Raw genomic sequence first — 15,896 nt, forward strand, 5'->3', positions numbered from 1 at the left:
AGTTTTAAACAGTTCTGTAGAACTAATCTATAGAAAGTATGTATCATGCCTACTGTTACAATATGACAGGCATCTCATTAACTTTGTTTTATATATGAAAAAGAAAAGTGTCAAATTTTTTGAGCAGTTTAGTGAAAATGAATTCAATCTGTTACTTAGTCTTTGGGTTCTCACGAAATAGTTCCTTTTAACCTCAAAGGTTCAGATTTGTATAATTTCCTCAGATCATTTCGCACGTTGCCTTTGAATATTGTCTTGAATTGTATTTTTATAAGATCAGTTTTTTTCTCAAATCTTTAATCACTCAAAGTTAAAATGTACTTTTTGTAAAACAAATCAGATTATTAGGCATATATAGAAAACTTGATTTTTTTTAATATAATTCTGGAACTTTTATTTAAAAAATTAATTTTCACGCTTGCCTTAGTGTGCATGAGAAACTCTGTCCACCAGTTTTTGAAGTGTTTTTAATTTTGGTTATTTCAGGGTACCTACTTGGCATTTTTAATACAAATTCTGTATTTCCTCCCATTTGTCTGTAGGATACTGCTATTGTTCATCCAGTTCCCATTCGTATGACTCCAAGCAAAATCCACATGCAGGAAATGGAACTTAAAAGAACTGGCAGTGGTAAGGAAGCTGTTGCTGGGTTGTATCTTAGTTTAGTGGGTTATATTTTAGATTAGCATCAAACCAAAATACACAGGTAATCATTCTGAGTTCAGGTTTCTTTTGTTAATTGCTTATTTTTTAACATAATACTTTCTGCAATTATATATGTATTGTGTGTGTGTGCTTGTATTTTTTTTTTAATTTATATTACAGTTTTAAAAGCAAATTACTGAATTTAATTTATAAAATTTTTAAATAAGGACGTTTGGAAAACGTGACTTTTCTAATACCCTGTGGGTTTTTATGATCATTCTTGTGAATTGTACATTTAAAGTATGTTCAAATTTTAACCGAAGAGGTATATGTTAAAGTGAATTTTGTCTTTGAAATAGTATATTTTGCTTTAACTCTTGAAGTTTCTCCTCATTTTAGATTAAATGTTTTAGTTAGGGTCTCTCACAGATAGATTTATTTTGTATGTAAGTCAACAACATAAATTACTTATTTTACAGTCATTTGTGTGGTGTTTTATTTAACTAATTGCCCTACAGGGATAAAATTAACAAAGTATGAACATGCAGATTGACTTTTTCATTATAAAGTATCTTCTGTTGTGGCAGAAAACAAAATTCTGCGTAAACAGGTTTATGTTTGTCCTATTAAGTATTATTTTGTCTTACATTTCATGGATTTACTTGCTACTTCTTCGGAGTATTGAAACAAAGTCTTGTACCCTGAGGTTTATGAATTTATTAATTCAGATACCTGTATCTTGTATTTTTACCTATTAATTCTCTCCTAGATCATACTAATCCCACTAGCCCATTACTTGTGAAAACATCTGACCTTTCAGAAGAAAATAAGATAAATTCATCAGTGAAATTTGCTTCTGGAAATACTGTAGGTAAGTGAAAGATAGAATTACATCTTCCATTTGAGGTTTATTAAGTCTGGACTTAGAGTCTGAATAATTCAAATATATAACCATTTAATATTATCTTCACTGGATAATGCAGAGAATAGTCAGTCCTTTCAAACACCCTACCCTCTGTATGAATAAATGGTTGCCCATTGCCACCGAACCTTCTTTTAAGGCAGGCCTCCTGTTTGCCATCCCTCTCAACTAGCCAGATTTTGTACGTTGGCTCTTTCCCACTAGCTCCTTTCTTCCTCTCTCACAAGAAATTGTGTATATATTCATTCATTCAGCCAATGTTAATGGAATACTATGTGCCAGGCTCTGTTCTAGACACTGGGGATTCAGCAGTAAACAAAACAAAACAAAAAAATCTTTGCCCTTTTGGAGTTTACATTCTGTAGGGGAGGTAACAGAAAAAAAGGACTCATATCTTAGGAGATAATTAACACCCTGGATAAAAATTAAGTTGTGAAAGGGGAGAGGGAGTGACATTTTAAATAAGGTGATCAAAGAAGGCCTTACAAAAGATGACATTTGAGTTAAAACTTGAAGGAGACAAGGAATTGGGCTGTGTGAATAGCTGAAGGAAGGATGTTTAAGGCACAAGGAACAGCCAATATGAAGCCCTGGTTTAGGGAAGATGCCTTATTTACTGGGAACAGCAAGCAAACGCCCGAAATAGAACGAGTTAGTAAATTTGGCAGGTAGAGGTAGCAAGTGGGAGAATGGTAACTGGGGAGCAGTGTAAGACTGACTTTTACTGAGTAAGATGAAAAGCCATTTAGAAGGTTTTTGAATGGAGAAGTGACATAATCTGACCTTCCTTTTTTATTAGCAGGATCATTCTGGCTGCTGTATTGGTAATAAGCCAGAAGAAGGTGCGAGTTCAAACAGGGAAAGACCATTTTAGGAAACAGTTATAACAATACAGGCAAGGGAAGATGATGGCTTGGCCTGGGGTGGTAGCAGTAGAAGTGCTGAGAAGTGGTCAGATTCTGGTTAGATTTTGGTAGGAAAAGACCACAGGATTTGCTTGAATGTGAAGGGGTCGGGGTGGGGGGCGGGTCATGGGTGGTTCAAGGGATCTTAGCAACTGGGAATTGACAGAGTCTGTGGTAGGAGAAGGTTTGTGGCAGGGGGAGAGTAGGAGTTCAGGTTTAGACATGATAAGTTTGAGATGCCTATTAGAACATCCAAATGGAAATTCGTTAATTTTAGCATCCTTCTTGTACCAATTAAGTAAACTTCTCAGTGATTTGACAAGAAAAAGGAAAGGGATACATTTTGAAATGAAACTAAACCAAATAACCAGTCCCTTCAATTTATCACTCTTGAAAGGTATGAGTAGTATTTCTTCAAATTATCCCTAGAGTTTCTATTTTAAAACTTCTTTACTGCTTCACAACTCTTAGTCTGCTTCTGGGATTCTCTTCTCCTTCATAAGACTTTAAGGAAATTGAAAATGATATTACCTCAGGTGAAAAATTGGTGCCCTCTGGTTAATTTCATAAATTTTATTATTGTCTAAGCACATTTTATTCCCTTGTCAAATTTTTAAAAATTTTACATTAACAGTCTTTAAGTTAGCTTTTTTACTTAAGGTATTTCTAATTTATTCTTTAAAAATGAATTTTTTCATTACAAAAATTATTCACACTTGTAGAAATGTAATAAATAAAAATAAGAAAATAAAAATTACTTGTAATCTCACTATTCTATGAGTGACCGTGATCAGCATTCCTTGTCAACCTTAATCCTCAAATTCTGTGCATGTTATATTCTTATATGAAATGAAATTGTAATATATGTACTGTTTTCTATCCTTCTTCCATGTAACTTATTTTGAATATTTCTGTTATTAAATAATAACTTTTTTAGATTGTAACTTATTCTCTGTGCATAGTATTTTGTTGTGTAAATAGTCCATGATTTATTTGATTTATATCTAATTTTTACAGTTAGTAATACTATGATGAAATGTTAACGTGTTAGCCAATCTTTGAATATTTCTGATTTGAAACAATAATTCAGTTATATTTGTTTACGGCATATAGAGTAAAAAGTGAAGAAATGATTATTATTAAGTAGGATATATCCCATTTATCAGCAGATGGTTACAGTAGTTCAGACTCTTTTACTTCGGATCCAGAACAGATTGGGAACAATGTAACTCGTCAAAGGTTAGTGTTTCTGTCAATAAAAAGCATAATTAAAATATCTTGTTATGTTTTAATATTTAGAATTATTTAAAACCAAGTATAAGTTATTTTTCTCTCTTCTTCAGTTCTTCACTTCTCTAAAAGCTGTTAGGTTACCTACTGATTTATGTAAAAGGGAAATGATTTTGATTCTTTCCAACTTTAATACGAAAACAAAAGGAACCGTTATGTCTTCATGGTATTCTGCGGAAGGTTTAAAATGAGCTGATAATTTCTTGGCAGTAGTGGTTGAATACAGGCCTTTTTGTAGCTCATCAGTGAGAGTCTATTTAAGTAAGAAATGTGCAGATTTCCTTTTATAGCCTTATGGGCAAGTACCAAAAGAATTCGGTGTTTTAAAATGTCATCTGGAAGCACAGGCCAGTGTTGGGCTACCTACCCACCCTGAAGACCTGCATTATATATAACTTCTCAGGCACAAACAAAAAAAGGTGTGGGGTAGGGTGAGGGTAGCAAGGGCTCTGTCTACAAGGGCTTCACCGTCCATTCAGAACTGTGCACAGGACAGAAGCATCTTTCTCCCCCGCTTTTCACGCATTGTAAGAGCCTTTTGCCACACTCCTGGAGGATACATGGAGAGAGTGGTAATATAGAATCTCTGAAGAGCTCACACAATCAAAAGGCTGCTTTTTCATATATCTTAGAGTTCTCAGCCAGTTTGGATTTTAGTCTACTTTTTATTCCTATTAGTGAGGATCAGATTGCTAAAGTCCATGAGACTCTTCAGAATACATAGAAGACTTTGGTGGCCAGTAAGTGAATCTCGAGAGAGGGTTGAGCATGAGGATAAATAATCACCTCTAAAATGAGAGGGCCTGTGGTAACACAGGAATGCGCATCTCACGTAGTTGAGCCACATTCTGCCTCAGCTTACCAAACTTTAGATAAGTTGAAAGCTAACCGTATCTGAAAGTAGAGTTTCTCTTTTTTGAAAATAGCTTTTCAGACTAATATTATCTTTAAATGAATGGAAAAACATTACACTAGGTTAGAAGTCTACCTTGAATTCATGTTAATAACTAACTTTGCTTTTAAATTTTTTGAAATTTTGTTGAATGTATAATTATACTTTATAAAGAAGATTATTTGCTATATTAAATAACTACTTGTTGAATGCACATCATAAACAGTACTGTTTATTCATTGTAATACTTGTCTGTCCTCTGGAGAAAATGTCACACCAATAAGATCCTTTGCTGCTTAGCTGAGTTTGAATGCTTAAGAAGAAAAAAGAAAAGCTCCAATGTCAGTAGCATGACCAATTGTAACGGGGCGAATTTTGCAGGTCTCATTCAGGAATGTCGCCTGATAACACTGCACCACCACCTCCCCCTCCAAGGCCTCAGCCCTCTCATTCTAGATCGTCATCTTTAGATATGAATCGGACCTTTTCAGTCACCACAGGTAGGGGTTAGAGAACCATAATATATATTAAATTAAATACATTAAATATATTAAGCTAAAAATACACAATATTTTATTTTCTCTTATTTTTTGATATTTATATGAAGAAACATTTTGAATTGAAAAAGTATCAAATGAGAGGGAATTTTTTTTTTAATTAATGACTACCTAAATTGAGTTCAAATGATAACGATGGGAACCTGAGAGATGCCACAAGAGATTTTAAAAGAACGATGTGGAGGTATCAAGGAGGGAAAGCTAATAGGTCTTAAATTACATGACAAAAGAGAAGGAAGAGTCATAGCTTACTCAAAGGTTTCAATTTTTATATGACTGGTCGTATTGTTATCACGCTGGTGGAAATAGAAAAGTTAGGACGGAGGGTGATGATCTCTTTTTGATATTATGCGTTTGGAATGATGAGAAAAAAGAGAAATAATCAACAGGCCGTTGGACTTGTGGGTTAGGGAAGATTGATGTATTATTTGAGAATCATTTACATAGAATTAGTAGACTGAAGTGTTAAATGAGAGAAAATTTGCAAGTCTTCGTATTTGATAGCTAAAGAACAATCAGAAATATGGGAAGAAAACCAAGAATGTATAGTGTTATGGAAACAGGGAGGAGCAAGACAAGTGCCTCATGCAGCAGAGCAAGAGAAATGAGGTCTGAGAAGAGGCCGTGAGGTTTGACCACATCTAGACAGTTTTACAAGATATATATATGGCTTCCAATACCATATGTTGGTATTGGAAATCTTTTATCATTTGATCACATTCATTCAGCCTGTCTGTTCTATTAGCAAAGTAATTATATATTTACAAAAAGAAGACTTGTGTGTTCACACAGGACAGCAACAGGCTGGAGTTGTTGCCCAACCTCCTGCAGTGCCTCCAAGACCACAGCCCTCACAGGTAATTCTCCTAGGTATTCACTACTAAGCGTCAGTTATTATAGTCCCCTTAGTCAATTTGTCTGTTAGGTCTTTGATTCTATTCTAGAATTATTCTGAAGATCAGGAATTACATAATTGTCATTCTTAATGTGCATTTATTAATAATTCAGGGAAGGGGACTTCCCTGGTGACGCAGTGGTTAAGAATCCGCCTGCCAATGCAGGGGACACAGGTTCGAGCCCCGGTCCGGGAAGATCCCACATGCCGTGGAGCAACTAAGCCCGTGCGCCACAACTACTGAGCCTGCGCTCTAGAGCCCGGGAGCCACGACTACTGCAGCCTGCGTGCCTAGAGCCCGTGCTCCGCAACACAAGAAGCCACCGCAGTGAAAGCCTGCGCACCTCAACAAAGAGTAGCCCCCACTCGCCGCAACTAGAGAAAGCCCGAAAGCAGCAACAAAGACCCAACGCAGCCAAAAATAAATAAATACATTTATTAAAAAATAGTAATAATTCAGGGAAGCTAGGTCTTATTTTAGAAGATAAGGATTCCAATAATGATTTGACTTATTTTTTGAAAGAAGCTCAGAAGTGAACCAAATGATAATGTCTTGACAAAGGAGGGTTTAGAGGAAAGAGCAATGGATTGGGAGATATGAGGTGTCCATGTTATGTCCTGGATCTAGCAGTGACTCAGAGTGACCTCCCTCCATCTCCCTGGATGTGTTACTGCGTCAGTGAAGGAAGTGTTAGACGACTTCTGCACCACCCCCTGCCAGGTCGAAGTTGTTTGCATCTGCATAAAACTGTTATGTTCCAAGATAGATTCTGGACTATAGCTTAGTTTTAAGTGACTGACTGGCTACCTTTTACATGAATGAGTTTGGTTGATTTTTCTGAGTTAGATTCTTATAATGAAGATGCTTATTTGCAGTTAAAAAGATGGTTTCCTAATCATCGAAGACATTGAAATTTGAATATTCCAGTATTTATTTTATCTAAAGTGCCAACAAAAATGCTTTTACTGGGTTAAGCTGTGAAACCCAGTGAGTTGGTCTCTTGACTCAAGAACCAGTCTAGTGCAAAAGACAGAACTGTAAACAACAATTATAATAAAAGTGCTGCAGTAGACATATTTATAAAATGCTTTGTCACAGGTTTCCTAGCTGGTAAAGTCAGGGATCACATTGAAAAGGTCCAAGTAAAATGAAGTAAGTTAGACTTAAGCAGAGACTTGAAATTATCTAAAATGGTATTTCTTGGGGAGAGGGCATTACAACCAGAAGGAATGGCATAGAGGTGTAAGGTAAGCCTGGCATATTCTTCAAGGAAAAACCATTGAATTCAGTACAACTAGAGTCATGGGAAAGGAAATTAAATAGGTGGAAAAGGGGCAGAGCATCTCCTATATCATACTAAGAAGGTGGAATTTTTCTTATAGGATATAGAGAATTTTTAAAGGGACTTTTTAAAGAGACTTCAGATTTATTCCTGTAGCATCCTGTACTTCCTTTGTCATAAAACTCCTCACACGGTATTTTAAACCCTTGTTTATTTATCTCTTGTCCTGCACTAGACTGTCAGCTTTATTAGGGGATGGACCATACTTGTTTATTCACTATTATATCCATAGTGCTTGGCCAAAAGTATATACTCCATAAATTTATTTTTCGATTGAAGACTTTAGAAGACTTGATCTGGCAAAGGAGTGGAGGACAAATTGAAGAAACGTTCACTGGAGTGTCAGAGAGTAGCTGGAGCACGGGTTTTCACACTTTAAAAATAACAATCTTTTTAGAAACATATGAAACATTTTAAAAAATAGCTTTTTTAAAGAATGAACAATTATGCAGTAACCCAATTAAGAAAAAAACAGATGCATGGGGAGAATCAGAGATTAGGGCCAGAACTTCCCCTCTCCTTTGATGCCCTTTCTTTGCAATAAGAATTTTGTAAAAGTATCTTTTTTATTGGAAGTTTGTCATCTTAATTTTTTTAGTGTCTTAGCATTTCACTTAAGGTTTTTTAGAGCTAAATGTTACTGTAGCTCACCTCCCTGAATTTTCAGCTAGTAAAAAGAGCATCCTTATAATAAATTTTCAGAGAAAAAGAAGGCTACTCTCTGACACTGATAACACTAATAAAATGTTTGTTCCTCTATCCTAAACCCTCATGTAGGCTCCTGGTCCCGTTGTGCATCGCCCAGTGGATGCCGATGGCCTAATAACTCACACTAGTACCTCACCTCAGCAGATACCAGAACAACCAAATTTTGCAGATTTCAGCCAATTTGAAGTATTTGCTGCATCAAATGTAAATGAAGAACAAGATGATGAAGCCGAGAAACATCCAGAGGTCTTGCCGGTCAGTGTTCAAGGGCTTATCTAATTTTCTGCTGGGAATCTTCTCATATCATGCTCAGAAGCCAGTCCTTAAACAGAGGAACCCCTAAAAGAGCAAATAATAGAAGGGACATCAGCGAGTAAATTATCTGCTGCTGCTGCTTTTAGAGGATTTATATTCCCTAGGTCAGTGCTTCTCAATTTCTTATTGGCCTCAGACACCTGCTGGTTGCATAAAATGCTTATTAATAAGAATCAAAATCTGGGTGAGGAGTAGCTGTCACATGAAAAGACACAAACACAACCATCTGGTCTTGGCTAAAACACTGTTCTGGGAGTTGCACCTTAATGCTAAACATCTCGTGTGATTTGGTGAACATTTCTGTATAATAAGAGGCTATGGTTACCATAGCTACACTCAGTTTGTATGAGACTAAGTCACTTTATGGGGGGTTGCATCTTACTGCTAAGCATTTGACTGTGTGATTTGGTGAAGATTGTGCGAGAGGAAGTCACGTTAGTTAGACAGACTTAACAGAATACAGGATGTCAAAATTTAATCTTTGCAGACAGTGTTCTGGGAGACTCTGTTTAGTTCTAGCAGCAAGAACTTCTCTAGGGATCCCTGTCTTTGCTAAGTGTAAATGTGGAGTTGGAGGGAACAGGGAAATTCTGAAGTCCATTCTGATTGTTTCAATTTATACTGATCTTCTCTAACACATCCAAAAATCTGCTTGTTTGACTGGCATAATTTAGACAAAGTGTTCTTATAGGTCTGATCCATGGAAAGTTTTCTACTAGCCACTTCTTCAACCCTGCAACTTTCTGCCTGGCCTGGGGCTACTAGGGAAATGGGCTGCACCTCCAGGAAGGCAGGGTGGGCCTGAGGGGAGTGCAGGTGTGTACAGGGTACTGGTACTTACTCGCCTGGAATGGATGCTTCCCCTCCCCCAACCAAAGAACTTCCCAGACAGTGCTGCATCCTCAGCCGCCCCCCACCCCCTCAGAGATTTACTACCTCCCCTCTCTGCCCTTTAGTAGTAGAGAATGATCATTTTATGAGGTATTCTCAAATTCCCTCTCATCTTCATCTCAGGTTTCTTATTGTTAGAATGACTGTTTTACAAACATTTAACTCTCTGATTTGTTACATGTATATTTATTCATATATGTATATTACTTATAATTTGTGATAATCATATATTCATCTCTAGGTTGAAAAAGCTTCTGATCCTGCAAGTTCTCTTCGAGTTGCCAAAACAGATAGTAAAATTGAAGAAAAGACAGCTGCTAGCGCTCCCGTCAATGCGGTATACAGAAGTCTTTTTAAATATTGATCATTTTATACATATGAAAAGTTATATGAGATAATTTGAAAATCTTAGAAATAAAGTTCGAGATGATCTAGCTCATTCCACTGCCTTTAACTGTAATATGCTTAGTCCATCTCAGAACACAGCCCACCTAGAGATGGAGACGATAGCCTATCGTTTGCATTAATGCATGCCACAGGTTCTCACATCTTATGTGGTTATTACATTCTTTAAAACATATAAAGTAGAACTTCCTTATTTGTCATATTCAGTTTCTCTTATTGCAGTTATGAGTATAATAGGGAAAAATTATCAGCCCTTTAAGGTTAATATTATACTTGGTGCTCTTTTTCTTTAACTGTCTTAAGAATGATTTTTTTCCCAAAAATTTATTATGAAAAATTTTAAACATACAGAAAGGTTGAAAGAACTTTACATTGTACATCAGTAAACCCACACCTTGATTATACCATTAGTATTTACTATACTTTATTTTTCTTCCAGTTTTATTGAGATGTAATTGACACACAACACTGTATAAGTTTAAGGAGTACAGCATAATGATGTGACTTACATACATCATGAAATGACTGTCACAGTACGTTTAGTGAATGTTTGTCATTTCATATAAATACAAAATTAAAGAAATAGAAAAATATATATGTTTTTCCTTGTGTTAATATACTTGCTTTATATCTCCATCCTTCTCTCTAACTATATCAATCCTTCTTATCTGTTGCTTGCATTTCAAAGTAAATTACAGATATCAGGACACTTCCCCTTGAGAAAAAAATTTTGGTAACTTTTTTTTGTCATCATTAAGACATTCCCAGTAGTCATGAAAACAGTGAGTGTTTCTGAAAGTGCTTAAATTCTACTTTCTGGGCACTTTAATTTTTACGACATTAGTAGTTCTGTGATTTTTTTAATAGTGAATTATATTTTTGTCAGTTAATGGCAATAAATTAAAAATAGCACTTAACCAAAGAGATGGCATTTGACTCTTGTTTTTATTTATTAACAGGTCAAATCAGGTTATGGTAAATACCAGAATACCATGTTTGATTCTGCTGAGGACACATTCACAGTTACCAATAAAATGTCCACTCATTTTCAAAAATTATAATTATTATGCATCTTAGTGATGGGTTTTTAAAGAATTGCCTAGTTTTCCACTTCTTTATAAATTGTTTTATTCATTAAGATATCTTAGGATTTTTGAGTAGGAAAGCCTATGGTGATAATGGATGCATATTTCTGGAGACTCCCTTTTATAGTTATTGAACAGGTATATATCAAGTGTGTATCATATTTATGTTAAAACTGAATATGATAGCTTGAGTCACAGAATTCGGACCTCAAGGAGCTTATTATGTCACCCTATAAAAAAATTTGTCTAGTAGGTACATTTACAATTGTAGTGTCACTAGGAACGTTCTTTCCCATTGCAATTTAAGTCAGTTGTTGCCACAAATATATAAGTTGTTTCAAAGTAAGACAGGTGACTCTTAATTTTTGGAGAATGAATGGCTTAACAAAACCATATGATGTTGGCAAAGTGCTAACTAACTGTGAATGTCTTCAAGAAATGCTCATTATAAAGTAAAGGAGCTGTTACAGTGGAGGATTACTGGACTGAATGTCAATATTATGACATAGTATGAGTGTGTTTCGTGTTTGGTAATTGCAGTCATTTTTGCTTTTGTTGTGGTCATCCACTTACAATGCTTGGTGTCAGTTTATTTACCTCTTGTAAAAATAAAATACAGTGTGTGTGTGTGTGAGTTGTAAAAAAAAAAAAAAAGAAAGAAATGCTCATTATGAATGGAATTCTTGTCTCCTAGAGCAAAGGCACAACACCTCTTGCTCCACCACCTAAACCTGTTCGAAGGAGATTAAAATCAGAAGATGAATTAAGGCCAGAAGTTGATGAACATACACAAAAGACAGGTGTCCTAGCTGCTGTTCTTGCATCACAACCTTCTATTCCTAGGTAATCAAAGCCATTCCTAAACACATGTAACTACCAGAAACAAAAAGCACAGCAATTAAAAATATCAAACTGAAAGGAATTATGGTCAGACTAGTCCTGTAGGTGAGCATAGGCTTTTCACTGCTCCTCTTTGAGAGTTTTGTCATTTATCAGTGGGTAGAATATTCTTCCCACTTTTTTCCCTTCTATTATTAAGTTCAATTCCAATTCCATTTTTACACTCTATTGCAAATCCTGGAGCAGACTTTAAAAATTATAGTGCACAGGGACTTCTGTGCTGGCACAGTGGTTAAGAATGCGCCTGCCAAGGCAGGGGACACGGGTTTGAGCCCTGGTCCAGGAAGATCCCACATGCCGCAGAGCAACTAACCCCGTGCACCACAACTACTGAGCCTTCGCTCTAGAGCCTGCGAGCCACAACTACTGAAGCCTGCGTACCTAGAGCCCATGCTCCGCAATAGGAGAAGCCACTGCACTGAGAAACCCATGCACCACAACAAACTGTAGCCCCCACTCACCGCAAGCAGAGAAAGCCCAGGCGCAGCAACGAAGACCCAATGCAGCCAAAAATAAAATATAATAAAATTTAAAAAAACAATCTTAACCTTTAAAAAAAAATTATAGTGCACAGTAACACTGATGTTTTAACTATGGTAGTTCTAGACCAGGAATTGGCAGACTAGGGCTCATGGACCAAAGTCAGCCCATGGCCTGTTTTTGTAAGGCCCGTGAGCTAAGAATGGGCTTTTACATTTTTGTAAAAAAGAGAAGAGAAAAAGAAGATACAAAAAAAGAAGAACATTCAGCACAAATGGTATGGCCCGCAAAGCTTAAAATACTTACTGTCTGACCATTTACAGAAAAAGTTTGCTGATGCTTGCTCTAGACTGACTTAAACTCAGGTGATTCTACAGAATAATCATTAAAACAATAACTACAATAATTAAGCCTCTGAAGCTTAGATACTTTTGGTGGAGCATTAAAACTGAGCAAGTGAGGTTGAGCTATACTAACAAGGCAAAGATGCTTCCTCTGCGTTCTGGGTTTAGAGATCAGGGAAGAATGGAGAGAATTTAAAGATAAAAAATGAAGGTAATTTTTTTTATCTTCTCAGGTCTGTTGGAAAAGATAAGAAAGCTATTCAGGCGTCAATTAGACGCAATAAGGAAACCAACACAGTTTTGGCCAGATTGAATAGTGAATTGCAGCAACAATTAAAGGTAATGTAGTTTCTGAATCTTTATTTGGGAAGTTCCATGGACTCAGAGCCTCTTAGTGTTGAACTGGAACTTGGAGGAGATCCAGCAATTCTTATGCTAGTATGAAACTTTACATGTAGCAAGAGAAGTGTAGATCTGAAGTGTTTTATATGCCTTTGAGTCTTTTAATATTGAAAAGAATTTCCTATAGTCAATTCTGGTATGATTGCCTTATCCTACATGTATATAAGGCGTCATATTCGTAAAATGTTTCTTAACTTTCATAATGAGACCCAAGAGCAGAAATGTTGTGACCTCAGATACCGCCAGTATCTCATGTGTGACTCTCAACACTCTAATTGTAAAATGATTTGAGTATTGTTAATTTACCCTTTTATCAAAGACAACTCAGATTCTATTAAAATGACTTAAACAGGTCTAAAGAAGAGGGATGGGGGCAATTTAGATCATCTCTAAAGTAGAAAAGACAAGCCTTAAATAGAGATGGTGCTTAGGGCCAGTGTGTTCTCCTGTTATCTGTACTTGAGAGGAATGAGTTTGTTTTTCTTACTTACTACTAACCATGATTTCTTTGAATCCCTACAAATAAAAGCTAACAGCCAGAATCATTTATGACTCATCAACATTAGTAAGCATTCATGTCTTATAAACCAGTGGTTCTCAAACCTTAATGTGTATACACTTAATTAGGGGTCATGTTAAAATGAAAATTTTGATTCATATCAGGTATGGAGTGGGACCTGAGAATTCTGCAATTTCTAATAAGCTTCCAGGTGATGAAGATGCTGCTGGACTGTTGGCTCCACTTTGAGTAGCAAGGTTGTAAACCACAAAGATGAGGAAAGAGTCCATGGAAATGTAAACTGAATACAGAGTTAGTTGAGTCCCATAACATTCTGTTCATATTCCTTATCTAGCCTTTATCACATTGTCCATACCTATGGCACATTTGTCTCTGTCCTACTAAACTGAACTTGCTGAGGGTAAACCATACTCATTTCTGTTTAGGGTGACCATATAATATATTGTTCAAACCAAGGTACATTTTTTTTTTTTTTTTTTGGCTGCGTCGGGTCTTAGTTGCGGCACGCGGGATCTTTCGTAGCAGCGTGCGGGCGCTTCGCTTTGTTGTGGTGCACCGACTTCTCTCTAGTTGTAGCGTGTGGGCTCCAGAGCACATGGGCTCTGTAGTTGTGGCGCACAGGCTCCAGAGAGCGTGGGCTCTCTAGTTGCGGCACACGGGCTTTATTGCCCCACAGCATGTGGGATCTTAGTTCCCCGGCCAGGGATCGAACCGGTGTGTCCTGCATTGCAAGACGGAGTCTTTCTTAACCACTGGACCACCAGGGAAGTCCCCAAATCAAGGTACTTTTGAGAGAAAAGAGAGAGATGTGTTAACAGGCCAGGACATCAGAGATAAACTGAGACTGTCGTAGATAGATTTGTAACTATCTTGTCTCTGTCCCCAAAACCTCGCACATGTTAGGCATTTGATAAATGTATGTTAAAGGAATAATATTCTTGTATAACTCTCTGATCAAAGAAGATATTCGTAGCTGTTCTATGATTATGAATTTGCTCCATTGTAAAGGAAGAATGTAAAACTCATGACAAGCTTGCTAGTACCATACCTCGAAGATGAAAGTTTTGTTAATGGATGTTTTTCTGAAGAACTAAGGAAAATCATAGCAACATGTATATAGGAGCTATTTTAAAAATCACTTTTCTCATTATCTCTAAGGACAGAAAATAGGAAGTATGGTGCCAAATAGGAAGAGGTCATCCTGGTTGAAACACTATACTATCAGTATGATAGAGAAAAAGAAAAAAGGAAAATGGATGAATTAGAAGTTGTGGGCTATCTGAAAAGTCTGCTCAAAATCAACAGTAATTAGAAATTCTGATTACAAAATACATTTATTCATTGTGAAACTGAAACTCAAAAGGAGGTTCAGGAGTTGTTATGACCAGATATAATCACCAGGGGAAAGAATCTGTGTTAACCGATTCATCTACAGTTACTACAGGGGGTAGGCGTTATGCAAAATTCATGCATCAGTAGCTATCATTTGCAAATATTGGCTTTTCTGATAATGAAGCAAAAAACATTTTATTACCCTGACTTAAGAAATAAAGATTTAATTAAGATCATATTTTAACATTACATACATATAAAGAAACTACATTTCTAAAGTAAAGTATCCTTTTAAAATATGAACAGTTGTCCTTCCTCTTCTTAACAAATTTAAATTGTTTTACTGATGCAGAGCTGTTGTTAGATGTGCCTTCATTTTTATACATGTTGAAACGTAACTTGGCTTTGCATCTTTTTCAGGATGTTCTTGAAGAGAGAATTTCCCTGGAAGTTCAACTGGAACAACTTCGACCATTCTCTCACCTATAAGCCAATTGCCGTTAACTGTGAACATACCCATTTTTAAGCGGTTTTGGGTTCAAAGCCAATTTGGAGACCCAGACATTCAGCTCACTGCTTAATTCAACATTAAATTGTATGATTCTTTTTCGCCCTATGTGTTCACCATTGTATTTAAGTACCTTTTATTTTTTAATTGCAACAATAAAAAGGTCAGGATGACTTCGTGGAGGGTGTGTTGTGTTTGTTGGCACAGCCCGCCCTTGTTGCTCCATAGCGTTAGGAGTACATCCATAACATTGGTCCATTATACTTATGTGACCAGAACCACTCACTGCTTGGATTTACAGAACGGGCTTCTCATTTACACCTCGAGCACAGACTCAGAAATATTTACAGAAGGAGACAAAATTAAATAAACTGTCAGTTTGTCTTTAGGTTTAATACTTAACATAGAGAATCCAAAAATCTTTAAAATGCGTTTCCTGTTTAATTTTTGATTTGAAAGACCTATATGGTATAAGGCATTCGTTAACCATAAGCTCTGCCATAATTAACATTCTTCAAGAGTCACATGGTACTTTCAGACTTTTCCACGTCAACTTG

General features: G+C 36.3%; 1 protein-coding gene across 9 annotated transcripts in view; it reads left to right on the forward strand.

Moving 5' to 3' along the window:
* REPS1 (RALBP1 associated Eps domain containing 1) overlaps nt 1-15,512 on the forward strand; it is an 80,468-nt gene extending 64,956 nt beyond the window's left edge. For 3 of the 9 annotated variants that reach the window (XM_068550987.1, XM_068550991.1, XM_068550992.1), the window contains 10 exons: nt 543-630; nt 1,415-1,516; nt 3,639-3,711; nt 5,036-5,154; nt 5,986-6,068; nt 8,227-8,412; nt 9,605-9,700; nt 11,548-11,696; nt 12,811-12,916; nt 15,252-15,512. In XM_068550987.1, the coding sequence (XP_068407088.1) occupies nt 543-630; nt 1,415-1,516; nt 3,639-3,711; nt 5,036-5,154; nt 5,986-6,068; nt 8,227-8,412; nt 9,605-9,700; nt 11,548-11,696; nt 12,811-12,916; nt 15,252-15,320 (1,071 nt within the window). In that variant the 3' untranslated portion in view covers nt 15,321-15,512. The remainder of the gene's footprint in view (nt 1-542; nt 631-1,414; nt 1,517-3,638; nt 3,712-5,035; nt 5,155-5,985; nt 6,069-8,226; nt 8,413-9,604; nt 9,701-11,547; nt 11,697-12,810; nt 12,917-15,251) is intronic. The other 6 variants (XM_068550988.1, XM_068550993.1, XM_068550990.1 and 3 more) reach the window with 3 other exon arrangements.
* The last annotated feature ends 384 nt before the right edge of the window (nt 15,513-15,896 follow it).

Source organism: Eschrichtius robustus, chromosome 9 (genome assembly GCF_028021215.1).
Source record: "Eschrichtius robustus isolate mEscRob2 chromosome 9, mEscRob2.pri, whole genome shotgun sequence".
NCBI classification, from domain to species: domain Eukaryota; kingdom Metazoa; phylum Chordata; class Mammalia; order Artiodactyla; family Eschrichtiidae; genus Eschrichtius; species Eschrichtius robustus.